This window comes from Prinia subflava, chromosome 9, assembly GCF_021018805.1.
Source record: "Prinia subflava isolate CZ2003 ecotype Zambia chromosome 9, Cam_Psub_1.2, whole genome shotgun sequence".
NCBI classification, from domain to species: domain Eukaryota; kingdom Metazoa; phylum Chordata; class Aves; order Passeriformes; family Cisticolidae; genus Prinia; species Prinia subflava.
Genome location: NC_086255.1, coordinates 19,114,407 through 19,131,423, shown reverse-complemented (window position 1 = coordinate 19,131,423; position 17,017 = coordinate 19,114,407). Strand labels below are relative to the sequence as shown.

Here is a 17,017-nt window from a genome sequence, read left to right as displayed (position 1 = left end):
AATGGGGCGGAGGGTCCCGTCCACCCCTCGGAGGACAGCCGTGAGCCCGAGGCTCGGTTCCGTGACCCGAGTGCCAGCCAGGTGGCGGACAGGCGATGTCACCAGAATGCAGCAGCCTGGAGATGTCCGTCCCTTCGGGGGTCCCCTGGCCCGCCCTGCCGCTGTCTCCGCCGGGCGGAGCCGGGTCCGGGAAGCCCCGGGAGGCGGAGCCGGCTCGGGACTTTCCCGGTACCGCGGCCGGGGCGCGGCGGCCGGCCTGGGCTGGGGTGAAGGTAAGCGGCCGGGCCGGGTGGGGGTCCTGGGGGTGCCGGGGGGATGCGCCCGAGCGGCGGGCAGGGCTGCCGCGCCAGCGGGAGAACGGGTCCCAGGGAAGGGGAGTTGAGCGATCTAGAGGTTTAAAGTTCCTGTCCCAGCGGAGGGTCCTGCGCTCTCCCTCTCTCCAGCAGCTACGCCGGTCCCTGGTTGCCTCTGGGCCGTCCATGGGGCCAGCTGGGGTAGGGGGTGTTGGGAAGATCCACGTTGGAGAGACAGTTGCTGTCTTGGAGGGGAGAGGAGACCGCAAGTCCCAGCGCTGGCGCTTACACCCTTTCCCTGCCGGTGGGGAAGTTCCGTATTCTCTGTGTTGCCAGTGGGTTCTGCCCCGTCCTGCAGCTCTCCCTCCTTCGTCCCGAGCCCTGCCTGCGCTGGAGCAGGGCTGGCTGGCTGCCAGCTCCGAGGGGAATCAGATCCGTGCCCGCAGGCTCGGCAAGCTCCGGCCCAAACGGAGCCGTGAGCACCAACACGGCAGTGGTACCGTGGGCAGAGTGGAAACTGGAGAGAGTGAGAGACAGCAAACGCAGGGCTGACAGTGGGAGGGGTTCTCTGAGGGCATACAGCTGGATTAATAGTTCATGACAGCAGAGGAGCTGATTTACAGGCCCTTAGAGGAGAAAACCAGATCAGTGGGTGGCTGGGGTTTGCCAAAACCAACTTGATAGCCACAATGAGAGTAAAGACACTAGCAGAGATATACAAATGGCTTCAGTGCTGAAAGACAGGCTGTCAGAAGGGGGAGGCTTAGAAAGTCGTCAGGGAGAGGGGATTTCTCTCTGCCATACTTGGTGGTCAAGGACTTGGTTTCCAGGAAGGATCTCAGAGCAAAGTCACTGTGAACGTGATATAAGAGAGACTCGGCAGCCTCTTGCCAGTAGCTGTAGGGACTCCAGGGACGGAGCAGAGCACAGGATTTAAGCAGAAAGCAAGGCCAAGTATTTAGGGCCATTGTTTGCAGGTGTTAGCAGACCCCAGGGAAATCAAAATGCGAAGGGAAGGGTATGTTAGAGGAGCAGCCAGCTGAGAGGCTGGAACATGTCAGCTGTACACTGGCACAGTTCAGAGCAGGGCTGTACTCGTGCTGCATTTCTGGAGCACCCTTTCCCATGGCTACTAAACGCTCCTGCCTCAGATAGGCTGATGTATGTTTCCCTCCTGCCTGCAGGGCAACAGCTCTGCAAGTCAGCCGACTGTCATGGGAGGAAAGAAAATAGCACCTGCATTACTAGGTCACGTTCAAGGAGCTGCAGGCATGGAAGAATGGCTTTGACTCGCACTGCTAGCCAAAGGCTGGCCCTTAATTGAAGCAGCCTGGCTGGCACAGGGAGGCTGTTGCCATCTGGCAAGGGTGCTGTGGCAGTGCTGCCCTCCAGGGCAGGGAGCTGGTGCTGCTCTGGGCAGTGCCTTGCAGCTGGATTGCTCCTCTTTTCCCCCATTTCCAGCAATGCCCAGAGAATCCTTCCTGAACCCTAGGAATGTGTGAAGATGGGGAGGAATTAGACAAGCAGATGGGGTCTGCAGTTCGAGCTCATGATCCAGGGCAGGAGTGTTGGGTAACAGAGCAGGGCATGCTACTGATGGAGGAAGGAGATGCATTCCCTTCTGAGATGTGTGGGGGATAAAAGCTGCGTGTGCTATGCTCCTAGGGGAAACCCCGAGTCCTGGGAGCTAGAAGGGCATGCTGTTTGGCACAGGAGGCAGGACTTCACCTTGAGAGCAGGTCTGAAGTTGCCTGAGGTCGCTTTTCCAGGAACAAGGAAGCAGGTGGTGACACCATCTCTGCTCAGCAAGCAAGGTGGGCTTCCTCCAGCACACACTGCACAAGTGTGCAGGGATATGGCAACCTCCAGAGAGAGCCAGAGCTGTGTGGGATGGGGAGACGCAGGCATGACTCCATGAGATTCTTTAGTCATGCTGTTTGCTGCAACAAGTGGAAGTGTCCCGGGCAGCAGTGAGTGAGCTGTGAAAACCTCTCAAGAGGAGCTGGAGCTGATGCCACTGGAGAAGGGGAGTTATGCTATTCAAGGAGCATAGTCAGTTCTTATCCAGCAGCTTCAGGCCTGGGCTGCCCCACCAGGCTCAGTGGGTAGGGTAGGTGGCTGTTCCCAGCACACTGAGGAAGGTTGTTTGCCCCTTTGTTCACCTCTGGAAGATCTGTGCCAGCAGATGGTGGAGGCAGGCTGAAGCTGCCCAGGTGGGATCCCAAAGCAGGCAGTCTGTGCTGCTTCCCACGGACCAGCAGGGGGTTGTGTCCCTGTTCCTAGGCCTTCGGAAGCCCCTGTAGAATGGCAGGAGGAAGGTCTCCACCTCATTTTGCACTCCTGGATTTCTACCTTCACCTCCTTCCTTGCACTCACCCCTGTGCTTGCAGGTCCCACAGACCCCACATCCCAGGCTGCATGGCTGCCTGCAATGCATCTCCATGCTTAGGTGGCAGGCCAACCGGGAAGAACCTCAGGCTTGGGGTCACAGGACAGCCCCTTTGGAAGACTTGAGTGGCTGAAAAATCTTGAAGAGGCTCTGTTCAGCTTCTGAAGAATATGAGTCATGCACGGATTGAACAATCCCCTTCCTTCCCCTCTTCTCCCACACACTCAAAATCCCCTGAGTGGGACCTGCAGCAACCACTGATTCGGAAATTCATGGTATGAGGGCATCGTGAAGTCAGATACAGGGTTTTTTTCTTTTCATTGGTTAGTGAGAAGAAATGCAGAGCGTGCCCATGGGCTCTCCCCTGACCCTGCCCCTTTGCTAGAAGTCGCCGGTGGTTTTCTGTGGTCAGGCAGACCCTGACCCCAGCTGAACTCCTGTCTGTGGTACTGGCAATCCCTGCGGCGATGCTGGGGCTGGACGGGTTGCTGAGACCAGCCTCTTCCTCCCCGGTGAGTAGGAGGGTGTGAGCGTCGTGGGCGGCAGGGACGGGCCCCTGCTGCTGGCGGTGCCTTGTTGGGGTCGGCGGGAAGCATCCAGTGCCGAGTGCTGGGGCGGTGGGAGAAGATCCCACAGCGAGCTGTGGGGCTGCCGCTTCCACTTTGAAGCCAGTGGGAAGGAGGCAATGGGAACACGGATAGCGAATGCCTCTCTCAGGCCACCTCCGCGGGAAGGATGCAGGGGCTGCTGCGTAAGTTGAAACTGGGGAGAGGGAAAGCACCCTTTTGGGTGCCTGGCAAGCGGCTGCAGGCTCTGCTTCGGTCTGCAGAGTTCTGGGGAGATTCCCCTGCCCAGGGGGGAGCCAGCGGGCTTGGGGACAGCACTTTGGGGCGACTCCTGTTTTGCGTCCATAGGGGCTTGGAGACATCCCGGTGCGGGAGACACATCCCTGGGCAGGGTGGGACGATGTGGGGTATGACCTTGGGGGACCCAGGGGCTGCTGCGGGGCTTTATGGGGCGGCCGGGCGGTTCCAGCCGTGCTGCTCTGCAGGTCTTGCTGGGGGACGGCTGCTGGCAGCGCTGCGGGGACTGGCCCCCGCAGCGGGACAGCGGCCGGGGACGGGGGCGGGTAAATCCCTCCGTACTCCCGGGGGAAAATACGGCACATCTGGCGCCCCGGAGCTGCCAGGCAGCGCCCGGGCGAGAATGGCCGGGAGAGGCGGGCGGGAGTGCTCCGGGATTTCCAGCCCGCCCGGGGCTCCGAGTCCAAAATTCCCAGGCGAGGAGGGGACGGCCCGTCCCTGTGCCCCGGCGGGCGCAGGAGCAGCCGTGCCGAGCAGAGCCCCTCTCCGAGCCGTGCCGGGCCGACCCTCGCGTCCCGTGTGCGCGTCCCCCGTGCCGTGCCCCTGCCCCGAGCCGGCTCGGGCCGTGCCCCGGCCGCGGCGGGGCGGGGCGGGCCGGTGACGCGCGGTCCCGTCATTTCCCGCCTCGGCGGGGTTTCTAGGGACTTTCCGGAGCGGCGGTGCCTTCCTGCAGCCCCGCTCCCCGCTCAGCCCCCCTCTCCCCGCAGGCCGGCGGCCGGCCCCGCGCCGACATGGACGAGCAGTTCCCACCCGTGAGTGCGGCACGGACCGGGTCGGGTCGGGTCGGGTCGAATGGGCCCGGGAGGTGTCGCTGCCTGGTCCCGGTCCCGGAGCTGGGCAGGGGGCAGTGCCCGACCCCACGGGTGGGGTGGGAGGTGCGGGTCTGTGCCTACGTCCTGGGTGGGAGGTGCGAGGGTCTGTGTCAGCCTCCAGGGTGGGCACTGAGGGATCTGCACCTGCCCACCTCTTTTCCCGGGAAGGGACAGGGACCTGTGCCTGCCCCGATGGGGTTCTGTGCCAGACTGCCATCACCCGCCCAGGGTAGTTGGGGGATTCCAGCCCCAACACACTCATCACACTCATCTTCCCTCCCATCACCTAGTGCCTGGATGGGATTGACTATGATGACTTCAGTTTTGGCTCCCACATGATGGAGCAGAAGGAGCCCCTGATGGAGACAGGTAAGGGCCTCTCCGGCTGTACCCTTCCAGGGGTCCCCAGCTGCAGCGGAGTTTCCCAGCAAGTTGACTCATGCCTCTTAGTTCCCAGAAGCACCACAGGCTTTGTCCTTACTGGTCCCACTGTGGGCTGTCTGGGAATCCCTGCCCCACGCCACCAGGATGGGGCTTGTTCCATCTAGGCCTGCTGCTCAGTTTACCAAGTACTGCCAGGTTGGGCTCTGACCTCTCGGGGGTCCCTGTTCCCCAAGTGACAGAGCATCCTCTGGCCCTCTCCTCTTCCTGCTACTCTGACTGCTATTCCCAGCTGGACTGTGACAGCACAGGGTTTGGGGGCTCTGAGGACCCCCATGGGACAGACAGGGGTCACATCACCTTCAGTGTTGTCCCTGTATCTCCAGCATGCTTAGTGAGAACATGCACTTTGGTTATCCTGTGTTTCTCACTGGTACCTCTCCTTTCTGTCCTCCAGTGGAAGGTCCCTACCTTGTCATTATTGAGCAGCCCAAGCAGGTAAGTACGTCACCCAGGTAAAGACAGGTGTAAGTGTCACCTGCTGCTCTCACAGCATCAGGCTTTGGCCGCCCTTGGCTGACCTCTTTGCCTCCACAGCGGGGTTTCCGATTTCGGTACGGCTGCGAGGGCCCTTCCCATGGGGGGCTGCCGGGAGCGTCCAGCGAGAAGGGCCGCAAGACCTATCCCACTGTCAAGGTGAGCACTGCCTTGGGAGGGGCATGGAGCAGTGTCTGCAGCCATGCATGAGCATCAGGAGGGAGCCTTGAAGGAAGGACAGGGAATTTATAATAAGCTCTTGTGTGTCTCCTGGTGCCGCAGGGATGGGAGGGCTGCAGCAGGAGGGGTGCTGGCCATGGAGAGGGATAACAGGGATTTGTAGAGAATCCTTCAGGCTCCTGGCTTATTGCACCTGACCCTTGTCTCCCTCTTCCCTGCAGATCTGTAACTACACAGGGATGGCCCGGATCGAGGTAGACCTGGTGACGCACAGTGACCCTCCCCGTGTACATGCCCACAGCCTGGTGGGCAAGCAGTGCAACGAGGCTGGCAACTGTGTCACAGTCGTGGGACCCAAGGACATGACTGCTCAGTATGTGCAAGGAGGACCCAGGGTAGCCTCTTGCCTATGTGAGGTGGTTGTGGGTGCTGCCTGCAGCTTATGAGATGGGGAGAAGATAGGGATTAGTGCACCCTGGAGCTGGATGAGGTCAGACGTGTTTAGACAAGTTCATTGTTACAACTCTTTCCTCTGAGCATTTTGCCTGTCTCGGGGTTTTGACATATGCAGCTTATTTTGAGCTTCTGTCCTTGAGATTACAGCTCCCCAGCTTTGCAGATGGCTTTTGAAGTCAGTCTGAGTCACAGGTTATTCTGCATCTGCTGCAGTTGCTCTCACATATCCATCTCTGGCTCAGCTCAGTACCATTTGCATGGCTCTGGCCGTCAGTCCTCCTGGTCTTGTCTTTGCCAGCCCTTTGGACTTGTCACCTGTGGGAGCCCAGTGGGGCTCCTTTCCTCTCCTCTGTGGTTGCACCTCTTCTGCCACACACACACTGATTCCCTGCTGCCTGAGTGGCACTGCTCTGTGCTCAGGTCCTTCCCAGCTGCACGAGTATGTGCCCCTTTGAGCTTGCTGCTCCTGGCCTTGGTGCTCCCAGATCCCAGCAGGTTCCCTCTTCTGCAGGTTCAGCAACCTGGGTGTGCTCCATGTCACCAAGAAGAATATGATGGAGATCATGAAGGAAAAGCTGAAGCAGCAGAAGATGCGCAACAGGGGCCATCTGCTGACGGGTGAGGGCAGCCTGGGCGCTCAGTGGGCCTTGGCACCACGGGCTGACAGCGGGGGGCTGGGCTTAGCGTGGGGCTGGGGTGGGTGGGAAGGGACCTGGAGCACTGTTCTCCCATCTAGCCTGACGGTTTGTCCCCCTGCCCTGGCAGAAGTGGAGCTGCGTGAGATCGAGCTGGAGGCGAAGGAGCTGAAGAAGGTGATGGACCTGAGCATTGTGCGGCTGCGCTTCACCGCCTACCTCCGTGACAGCAGTGGGAACTTCACGCTGGCCCTCCAGCCTGTCATCTCAGACCCCATCCACGACAGCAGTGAGTGTGGGGCCAGTCAGGAAAGGGATGGGGCAGGAGGGGTAAGGACTTCTGCACTGGGACTCCCAACACCTCTTGCTCTGCAGAGTCCCCTGGAGCTTCCAACCTGAAGATCTCACGGATGGATAAGACAGCAGGCTCCGTGCGGGGAGGAGATGAGGTCTACTTGCTGTGTGATAAAGTTCAGAAAGGTAAAAGCCATTCTCTCCAGACGAGACCTTCTGGAGGGGCTGTGGCAGGAGAGATCTGGGGCTCCTGGGTGGTCAAGGGTCTGTGTCCTTGGAGCCTGTCTGGGGCAAGGAGACAGGTGGTGCCAGTGCACTTGTCTCCCCAGATGACATTGAGGTGCGGTTCTACGAGGATGATGAGAACGGCTGGCAGGCCTTTGGAGACTTTTCACCTACAGATGTGCACAAGCAGGTACAGGGGAGGTGGGGAGTGTCCTGCTGTGCTTCAAGGCAGATGAATGCCCTGTGGGGTGAGCCCCAGCACCAGGGATGAGCAGAACCTCATGTCCATCATGTCCTGCCCACAGTATGCCATTGTCTTCCGCACACCCCCCTACCACAAGCCCAAGATCGACCGTCCTGTCACCGTCTTCCTGCAGCTGAAGCGGAAACGGGGAGGGGATGTGAGTGACTCCAAGCAGTTCACCTACTACCCAGTGGTGGAAGGTGAGTACCACCTAGGCAGGCTGGCATGTCCCCTGCTGCTGGGGCTGCCTCTCACCCTGCTGCCCCTCTCTCCCTACAGATAAGGAAGAGGTGGAGAGGAAGCGCAAGAAAGTCCTGCCTCAGTTTCCTCAGCACTTTGGCGGTGGCTCGCACATGGGGGGTGCTGGCGGTGGGGCCGGGGGCTTTGGCTCTGGAGGAGGTGAGTGGTGATGCCTCTTCCCCCTCCTCTCTCACGTGGCTGAGGTCTGGCCCTGGGGGCTCCCTTCTGCTCACCCTTCCTCTGCCTTGCCCCGCAGGTGGGAACCTCAGCTTCCCATACTCCCCTGGGCTGACCTACAACAGCATCTACTCACCCGGCCCCCACCCCGTGGGGAGCTACCAGGGGGGTGTGCAGATGAAGGGCCCCAAGGTAGAGGGGCCTGAGAGCGACAGGAAGGCGCCTGCAGAAGAGAGCACATATTGCAAGGAGCTGCAGAAGCACGGTAGGAGGGGCTGAGCTTGAGGGAGGGCTGGGACACGTCACTCAGGAGAGGAGACATGGATAGGGGACCTTTTGGGGTTGTGTGCTGCTCTCCACACCTGGTGGATGCAGAAGGGTGGATGAAGCTGCTGCTCCTGGAGGTGACATCCTGCTCTGCCCCCCAGCCCAGCTGTGCCAGCTGTGGATGCTGGCTCTAGCCCGTCGCAATGCCCATGCCCTGCTTGACTACTCGGTCACCGCCGACCCCCGCATGCTGCTGGCGGTCCAGAGGCACCTGGCCGCGTCACAGGATGAGAACGGAGACACGTGAGCACAGGAGGGGTTTGAAGGGAGACCATGGGGGTCTTGTTGTCTGTCAGAGCCGCTATGGGGGCTCTGAGGGCAGCAGGGAGTACCTGGAGAAGAATGGAGCTGACCTAGGGGCATCCCACTCTCTCTACAGGCCTTTGCACCTCGCTATTATCCATGAACAGACAGCTGTGATCAAGCAGCTGATCGACATCATTGTTAGTATCCCCAGCCAGCAGATCATCAACATCTCCAATAACCTCCAACAGGTACATGTTTTTCAGAGCAGCCAGTTCTCTACCTGCGAGTAGTTCCTCACTCCTGTTTTCCAACTTTGGGGGCTCCTGTAGCTGCTCCTGGCTGAGGGGAGGCTGCAGATCTGAGCAAGTTGCAGCTACTGGAGAGAATGGTGGTGCAGGACTTGGCTCCTCTTGCGAGCGCTGCTGAGGATGTGCTGCTGTCCTGCAGACTCCACTGCATCTGGCAGTCATCACCAAGCAGCCCCAGGTGGTCCAGCTCCTGCTGCAGGCCCGCGCTGACCCGACCTTGCTGGACCGCTACGGCAATTCCCTGCTGCACCTGGCACTCCAGGCTGGCGATGAAGAGATGCTGAGGACACTGCTGGCTCACCTGGGCTCAGCTGCCCCTTATCTGCTCCGCCTGCCCAATTTCCATGGTGAGTGTGGCTCAGGGACGATGGGCAGGACCCCAGTGGTGCCACCATGGGCTTGGCCAGAAGGCTGCTGAGCCTATCCCCATCTTGCAGGCCTCCTGCCTGTGCATTTGGCTGTGAAGGCAAAGAGTTTGGCTTGCCTGGACCTGCTTGTCAGGACGGGAGCAGATGTGAATGCTGTGGAGAGGCAAAGTGGGAGGACCCCACTGCACCTGGCTGTGGAGATGGAGAACCTGAACATGGCCACCCACCTGGTGAAGAAGGTATGGAGCGGCTGGTGTAGGGGTGGCTGTGGGACAGGGATGGGGTGCAGCTTCTTAGAGGCTCCTGGCAGAAATGGGGGCTCCCCTGAGGCCTGGGGATGACAGGGTGTAGGAGGAGTGCCCAGGCAGTCCATCCTCATGGCCTCACACCTTTCGTAGCTGGGAGCAGATATCAACAGCCGGACTTTCGCCGGGAACACCCCCCTGCACTTGGCTGCTGGCCTGGGCTCCCCCACCCTCACTAAACTGCTCCTTAAAGCTGGTAAGGCACTGCCCCTCGTCCTTCCCTCCCCATAGCTCTGGCTGCCTGTGCTGCGTGGTGCCAGGCACAAGGTCAGACCCGTGGGCCTGGCTCATGCCACCCTTTCCTGACAGGAGCAGATGTTTTGTGTGAGAACGATGAGCCCATGAGCCTGTCCTCGTCAGAGGCCAGTAGCGACACGGACACCGACCCGGAGGAGCAGGAGCTGGCCATGGATCTGGGGGAGCCAGCCCTGGCTGCAGAGCACAGCACCAACTCCAAGCTCTCCACACAGGGGCACTGGCAGGCAGGGCACAGGCAGCGCCGCTGCCACACGTCCCTGGACCTGACCCGGAGCCAGAAGGTGTGTGGCACAGCGGGACAAACTCGCTGGGAGTATTTCTGTGCAGGCCACGGCATGGAGGGGGCAGAGTTCCAGGAGATGTTCCTGTGCTCCTCCGTGTCCTGCAGAGATCCAAGGTGTGAGGAGGCAGTGGGGGATCGGGGCAGTGCTTTGGAAGATTGACACCCATGTCTGTCTGCAGGTGCGGGAGATCCTGCTGCAGGCCTCCCAGCAGGGGCCTCAGGCAGAACTGCCCACTGCCCCCCAGCCAGGTGAGCAGCCCTTGCCCTCCCATCCCCCCCAACTCAAAAGCACCACACCTAGGCAGGGTAACGCCCTCCCAGCAGCAAGGATGGGCAGCCTGTGATGGGGGCACCTCTTTCACACAGGGAAGGTCCTGTCACTGGACAATGAGGCGTTGCATGGGCTGGAGCAGTTGCTGAACCAGGACTGCAGGGGGTCAGATTGGATCGAGCTGGCCAAGCGCCTGGGGCTGTGCAGCCTCGTGGAGACCTACAAGGACACGCCCTCGCCCAGTGCCAGCCTCCTGCGCAGTTACGAGGTCAGTGCCTGTTCGGGTGCCTCTGGCCCCTCGCCTGTCTGGCCATCAGCCCTGCTCAGTGCCCTCTCTCCGCAGCTGGCAGGTGGCAGCCTGGGGGGACTGCTGGAGGCACTGGACTCCATGGGGCTCCACAACGCCGTGAGGATGCTCCACAAAACCGAGGCCCTGGAGAAGCTGCAAAGCACAGGTACAGAGAGTGAGGGCTGGGGCTGGTGGGCAGGAAGTGTCTGTGCTGCCCTGCTGTTGCCCCATTGCTAAGAGCACCTGGGGATTGCTTTGCAGAGCTGAAGGAAGATAGTGCCTACGGCAGTGAGTCGGTGGAGGAGGAGCAGGGGCCCACACTAGCCCTGAAGCCAGGGGGTGAGCTGCCTCCCAGCCAGCAGCCACAGGTGCACTGAGGAGCCAGCCAGCAGCCCCTGTGACCACACTGGAGCTGCACTGTCCTCTGCCTTGCCTACACAAGTGCCTTCTGGACTTGGGGTCCGGCTGCCTGGACTCAGGGGGATGGGATGCAGCTGGCTCCTGCCCATCTCTGCTCTTATTTAATGGTCCCTCTTCTGAATAAAAGGACACAGGTTCCATTAGTCTTTGCCCTCCCTCTCTCTAGCCCCAGCCATGAGCTGGGCACTAACCTCTGTGAACGCTGCCTGGGTCTGGAAGTCTGGCAGCAAGGAGACAGCTGCCAGCCCCTCCTCAGCATCCTTTGGTGCTGGGGCTGTCCCCAGCCATAGGGAAGAAACCACGGCAAACCCAAGAAGTGAAGAGTGAGTTTTACTTCAGTAACTGAGAGAAGAAGCTGTACAAAGGTTTTTTCCCCCCCCTACCTCCCAAGCCACCTGGGGCAAGGGTGGATTTTTTTTTTTTTGCAGTAGACTCAAAAGAGCAGAATAAAAAGTTTTGACACATTCGCAAAGTCAGTGCTGAAACTAGCCAGGTCCCAGGCGGCTGAGAACTGCATGTGTGCCAGCCCCTGGTCACAGCCCTTCACTGTACCTGGACCCCTTTCTGGACAATCCTGCAGCCATGCGCCATCACTTGCACCTTGCTCTGGACAGGCATCCTTCAGCCCACTCTGGAGTGGTGAGGGCTGCCCCAGCCTGCCCCTCACCTTGGCAAGGAGGGAACCTGTTGCTGAGGAAGGGGCTGCACCACTGCTGCTGCAGCACAAGGACTGCAGCACTGCAGACCAGGCTTTCCTGGCAGCATCTGAGGCCCCAGCCATGCATTGGAAAAGAGATGGGAAGAAAAGCTGGATCCAGCCTGTGCTGGACCCATAGGGCAGGGGGACTCCCATATCAGCCCTGGCTCCAGGGGCCACCACCCCATGGGGAGTACTTACACACTGCTGCCCAGCATGCCCTGGGTATGATGCTCACACCCAGGCAAACAGGGCCAGTCCAAGCTGCCAGCCGTGGGGGGTGGAAAAGGGGTCATGAAGCACCAGTGCATGAGCCTCCCATGCAGCCAGACGTGCAGCAATGGGTGCTGCCATCTCAAGGCTGCCTCCTTGGTACTGGCAGCCACAGGGCTGTCTCCCTGAAGGGTTGCTGGTGCTGAAGTGGAGCTGGGGAGCAGGCAGCAGCAGTACGCACAGTAGACCACGCTCGGCTTGCTGCAGGGTGGGGGCGTGGGGAGCTGGATCGCCCCCTGAGTCCTTTTAAAAACCTTTCCCCCAGAATGCAGTGCCTACAAGATATGGCTGGGTTTGTGGTTTTGTATTTTTTTTAACAGTTCCCAAAAAGCTTCAAAAGTAGCCCCCCAAAAAACCCTCCCAGGTGGTCAGCTCGATCTGGTACTAAAAAGTGCAAAACTGTATCACAAAAACTGTTCAAAAGTTGTAAGAAAGCGAGGAGGGTGCAGAGGTGATTGAGGTGGCAGGGAAGGGACCAGGTGCTGTTGCCCTGGCTTCCCTGGCCACCAGCTCCAGGAGAGGGGACAGTCTAGGGCTGGCCCCCTCCCATCTACCCCCATGGCACGATGGAGCTGGAGAAGCAGCCGCTGGCTTTGTTTTTCTGCGTTTGTCTTTTTTTTTTTTTTTTTTTAAGCCATTGAAGAATTGAGCCCAGCGCATAGGTTTCAGTTGCTCCCTCTCCCCAGGGCAGCAAGAGCAGGTCCTGCAGTCAAATGCAGGACAAGGAGGAGCAGGAACAAGTCTCATGGGGCCAGGCAGCTCCTGCAGGCAAGGACCTGGGACTGTCCTGCTCTGCCACTGTCTCCAGTGGAGGGGCCATGGCCCTGCATGGCTGGTGCTGGCAGCAGCAGTAGGGCTGTCACCCCCTCCAGCTTGTGCCGCAGACAGATGGACACATGCAGGGCCTCAGCAGGCACACAGCCTCCACCCCCGTGCCGGGGGAACAGGAACAGAGCTGCAGTGCAGGCAGCTGAGCCCCACACTTACGACTTCTGGGGATGGCCAGGGGGCTGGCGGCCAGCGCGCTCTGAGACGTTGCGCTTCACCTTGGTGGTCGTGCTGGAGGGCTCTGCGTTGAGTGAGGGGCTGGAGCGGGACTTTTTCAGGCCATCATCCTCCCCACCCGCTGTGTCAAAGAGGGTGGACTCAAATGCTGCCAGGTCCTCGGAGCCAGCCTTCAGCTTGGCCCGCAGCAGCATGGCATAGGTGCCATAGCGTGATTTCTGAGGAGCACAGTGCAGCAGAGAGAGAGGTTGGCAAGCTGGGTACTGTCTTATGGCCAGCATCCCTGCAGGGGGGGATGCTCATGGTCCCTCCAACCCAGCCAGCATCCCAGGGCAGGAATGCTCGTGGTCCTAGACCACAGCAGTGGCAGTGTAATTCAGCTGATGGGATAGGTTGGCCATCACTGAGGATGGCCAAACAGGTAGGGGCAGAGGGCCTGAGGGCAGAGGGGGGGATCTTCCAGCTCACCTCAAATTCCAGGTACTCTTCTTTCTGCTTTAGCTCCTCATACTCCTTGCCTTTCACCTTCTTCTCAGGCAGTGAGGAACGATGCTCCAGCAGCTCCGCTGACATTGTCTTGAACTTGGTCTCATGGTTTTTCACCTGCTCCTCCTGGGAAAGGGTAGCACCATGTCAGTGCCCTGCTCTGTCCCCCTGGTAGTGTGACAGGGCAGTCTGGCCGGGGACAGAACAGGTTTTACCCCTTCTAGGAGCAGCCAGGATCTCAGTTTCTGCTGCTGGGTTTGATTTTTTTTTTCTAATGGCAGGCGAAATTACAGGCTCTTGGGGGCAATCTGCACTCACCTCATAGGGGGGCTGACTGCAGTCTTAAAGCACAAGAATTTAATCCCTCTAAAACTAGGCTGTTTTTTTTTTTTTTAAATCCTTTCTGCTCTATGAATAACTGCCCTGGTATGCACGAGTGCCAGCTAATCCCCCCAGTCAGTTGCCTTTCAAGGTCCCTGGCAGGACCTTGGAAGCCGTGGTGTGAGACCACTTTCTCCTCCATGGTCTGACCATCACCTGACTCCAGCCCCAGTGCCAGGAACAAAACCTCACTGTCTGCCCCCAGTCTCAGTACCCCCTTTCTCTGTCTCCCCCTTGGCCCTTCACCTCACTGGGGAGGCAGCTGGGTGCGCGGCACTACCCAGATCCCTCCACGGGGAATGTGCCACTGGCAGATCCAGGGGTTTGTCCCTGGCTCACCACTGTCCCCACACTGGGGCCCACCTGAGACAGCCTGGTGCAGGAGCTGGGCAGCAGCGGGCGGCTGAACTTCTTCTGGGAGCCGATGGCTGCGGGGAAGGGGGGCGCAGAGAACATGGCTGCCACCACGTTGATGCGCGTGATCCACGAGTGCATCTGCTCCGGGTTCCTGAGAAAAAAAGGCCAAAATACAGATGAGCTAGCTTTGTCAAAGACAGGGGGATCTACTCTGCAGACAAGGCATCTGGGACTCTACCCACAGCTAACCTGAGCCCAGCAGGGTAGGAAAAAGAGGAGTTGGGCAAAGCTCAGCACTGACACCAGGTCCTTCTCCTTACAGAAAGGGCCAGGACAGGAGAGAGCAAGGTGGCCCTAAGCCCCATCCCACCCTACACTCAAGTCAGGGGCGTTCCTGTTCCCCAGTGTGGGGCCTAGCCACGGATTCTGAAGGACTCACTGTGCTTGGAAAAGGAAGACCCTCCAGTCAGCTGTCCTGAGGTAGAAGACATTGGGTCGCTTGCTGTAGTCAGATGCCCGGGTGGCAAGTGAATGGTGGATGCTAATTGCATTCTTCAGTTCTTCTTCTGCCAGTGCCTTCCCTGGCTTGTACTCTTCCTGCAAATCAGGGGGTGTTTCAGAGCCAGCTCAGGGATGCACCCCACCATGAGTCAACTCTATGAGATTTCAAGAACTGCAGACTAGTGCTGGCTGTGGCAGGGCTTGGAGACCACCGACCCTCCACCAGGCAGCTGTGGACTCTGCTTCCAGCTCATGCTACACTCCTGGAGAGAGGCTGCGCAACCCAGGCACATTGGCTTGGCAACAGCACAGGGGGCTGTTCCCCACTGCTCCCAGCTCCCCGTGTGTGTGCCTGCACGGAACTGGATGTGTAGCCCAGCCCTCCACTCAGCGGAAAGACGCTGGTGCCCCTCTCTTCCCAGGCAAGCGCCCTACACACAGCACTCTCAGCAGTGCCTTTCACTGCCCAAGCTGTACCCGAGCGCCCTGGAAACAGGGATGCCACCACGTCCCCAAGCAACAGCCCAGGCATGCAGGGTGCTGAGTCTGCTTAGGCCAGGCTTTGCAACACTGTGTGCTGCAGGCCCCCTCTAAGTGCTGCGGAGACTGCTGTGACCCACTCTCTGGACTGGGGAGAACCCCTCTCCGTGGTGTGGATGTGGGAGGTCCTGCTGCCTACCTTCTGCAGGTAGAGAATCATTCCCTTCAGGATGGCGTGGAAAGGCTTCCAGCCGCGCTTCCCTCGGGGTGCTGCCGGGGAGGAGACAGCAGCTCAGACATCAGCCTCAGAACCGAGCGGGGGGAAAAGCCACCCCACCCTCTTCCAGCCAGCCCTGCCACAGCGCACGTCACCCCACCCCCGGGACGGGCAGCGTGCCAGGACTGTCCCTGTGCACCTGAGCCCGTGCAGGCCGCGTGGCTGGCAGATGGTGCTGCTGGCAGGGGGGCTGCTGCTGCCTCCCAGGGCCAGCGCTGTGCTGTGCTCCCCCGTGCCCCCCCTGTGCTCCCCCGTGCCCCCCCGTGCTCCCCCGTGCCCCCCCTGTGCTCCCCGCCTCGCTGCCTGTGCTCGGCTTCGCCACTGCCTCTGTGCTCGGGCATGGGGACAAGGCAGTGCCGCCTGCCAGGTAACGCTGGCTTTGAAGGGCGGCTGCATCTAATCACATCTAGGCAGCATTAGACGGCCAGGGCTTAGGAGGGATTTTATGGGGAATATGGTGAACGTGCCTGGCAGTGCCCAACCAGCTGCAGCCCGCTGTGTGCCTTGTCTATCACACCACAGGACACTTCCCTTCATCCACACAATCCTGTGGCAGGGTTGCAACCCTGAGACCCCCCACCCCACCACCCTGCCTGCCCCTTTCTCAGGTCTGTGGGCAGGGAGAGGCTTTCCAGCTCCCCAGCCTCAGGGCCGACATTATGCCTGGCACAGCCAGCCAGACAGGGCACTGATGCTGCAGGCTGGCATGAAGCTACAGATGGATGTCACATAGTGACTCCTGCCCTGCTTCCCATTCAGTTCTGGAGTTCACTGGTACCCTCTTGCCCCAGGTGGCCCCCATGGGCTCACCAGGCACCTACTTTTCTTGCAGTCGGGATCAGCGTGGATCTTGCGGACTAACAGCCCGTGCTTGTAAGTGGCAATGCTGGAGTCCTGGGAAAAGTCCAGAAAGGGGTTACTGCAGCTGCTGATGCGCTTGATGGACTTTGGGTTGGGATCTGCCAGCTCCGAGAGGGACTTTCGCAGCTCCTCCTCATCTCTGCCAATCAGATTTGGGTGGGGAAAGAGTTTGTTACCTTTCTGGGGACAGCAAATACCAAGTTCCCCACTGCTCGGTGCTACTTTTAGGCCTGGCTTCTGAAAGGGAACCTAGGAGCAGCAGGCCAGGATGAAAAGTCTTCCATCAGCACAGGTGAGCATCCCAAACCTAGCCATGCCCGTGTGCCCTTGTCTCTCTAGACAGCTGAGCTGCTGCCTGGTCCCTTGAACAACAAGGCACTGGCTTTTGCTGCTGATTCAGGGTGGGACCTCTGCCTGCCCCAGGGAGTGAGAAACCATTTTTTGGGTAGGGGTGCAACAGATGCCAGCCAGGCTGATGAGCCAGGGGTGATGGAGGAGCAGTACCCCAAGGCTTGGCACTACCACAGCCTCCCAGCCCATGGCATACAGGCTCACAGCTGGTAGGAAAGAGGGTACAGAATGGACCATCCCCACAAGGAGAGACCCAGGCTCTGGTCCCCACATTTTAGGGGTGACATCCAGACCACAGGGCCCAGAGCCAGAGGCAAAGGGGTGCATGGAGACTGTGGTGGAAGGCCTTGGGCAGCACCATCCAAGGACAGGAGCAGGTGTGGGCAGGATGCAGGCAGCCCGCTCCCACCGGGTCATGGCCCCACACTACAGGCAGGCAGCACGGGTGTCGCTCCCCCCCGCCCACAGGAAGATGTGGGAGCCCAAAGCTGCTGCCTCCTCACTCCCTCAGCTGCTTGCTGCTAATTAAACCCCTCAGCATCTGCCG

General features: G+C 59.9%; 2 protein-coding genes across 4 annotated transcripts in view; one reads left to right on the top strand and one right to left on the bottom strand.

Moving 5' to 3' along the window:
• Positions 1-172: 172 nt before the first annotated feature.
• Positions 173-10,944, top strand: NFKB2 (nuclear factor kappa B subunit 2). 3 transcript variants are annotated; one of them, XM_063405757.1, is made up of 24 exons: positions 173-272; positions 3,011-3,194; positions 4,253-4,297; positions 4,648-4,726; positions 5,196-5,236; positions 5,336-5,434; positions 5,677-5,828; positions 6,423-6,529; positions 6,677-6,835; positions 6,922-7,026; positions 7,170-7,255; positions 7,371-7,509; positions 7,589-7,708; positions 7,806-7,991; positions 8,155-8,296; positions 8,433-8,547; positions 8,747-8,954; positions 9,045-9,214; positions 9,374-9,476; positions 9,590-9,819; positions 10,001-10,070; positions 10,188-10,360; positions 10,436-10,547; positions 10,643-10,944. In XM_063405757.1, exons 2-24 carry the CDS (start codon positions 3,150-3,152, stop codon positions 10,756-10,758), a joined length of 2,802 nt encoding a protein of 933 aa, XP_063261827.1. In that variant the 5' UTR covers positions 173-272; positions 3,011-3,149; the 3' UTR covers positions 10,759-10,944. The 3 variants fall into 3 exon arrangements, with proteins under 3 accessions (XP_063261827.1, XP_063261825.1, XP_063261826.1); XM_063405755.1 differs by having other exon boundaries at positions 4,187-4,297; XM_063405756.1 differs by lacking the exon at positions 173-272 and having other exon boundaries at positions 340-3,194; positions 4,187-4,297.
• A 1,433-nt stretch (positions 10,945-12,377) lies between these two features.
• Positions 12,378-17,017, bottom strand: part of PSD (pleckstrin and Sec7 domain containing) — a 37,498-nt gene continuing 32,858 nt past the window's right edge. The window contains exons 12-17 of the mRNA XM_063405779.1: positions 16,080-16,258; positions 15,181-15,251; positions 14,440-14,597; positions 14,007-14,151; positions 13,245-13,388; positions 12,378-12,994 (exon numbers count right to left, since the gene is read on the bottom strand). Coding sequence (XP_063261849.1) covers positions 12,755-12,994; positions 13,245-13,388; positions 14,007-14,151; positions 14,440-14,597; positions 15,181-15,251; positions 16,080-16,258 — 937 coding nt within the window. The 3' untranslated portion in view covers positions 12,378-12,754. The remainder of the gene's footprint in view (positions 12,995-13,244; positions 13,389-14,006; positions 14,152-14,439; positions 14,598-15,180; positions 15,252-16,079; positions 16,259-17,017) is intronic.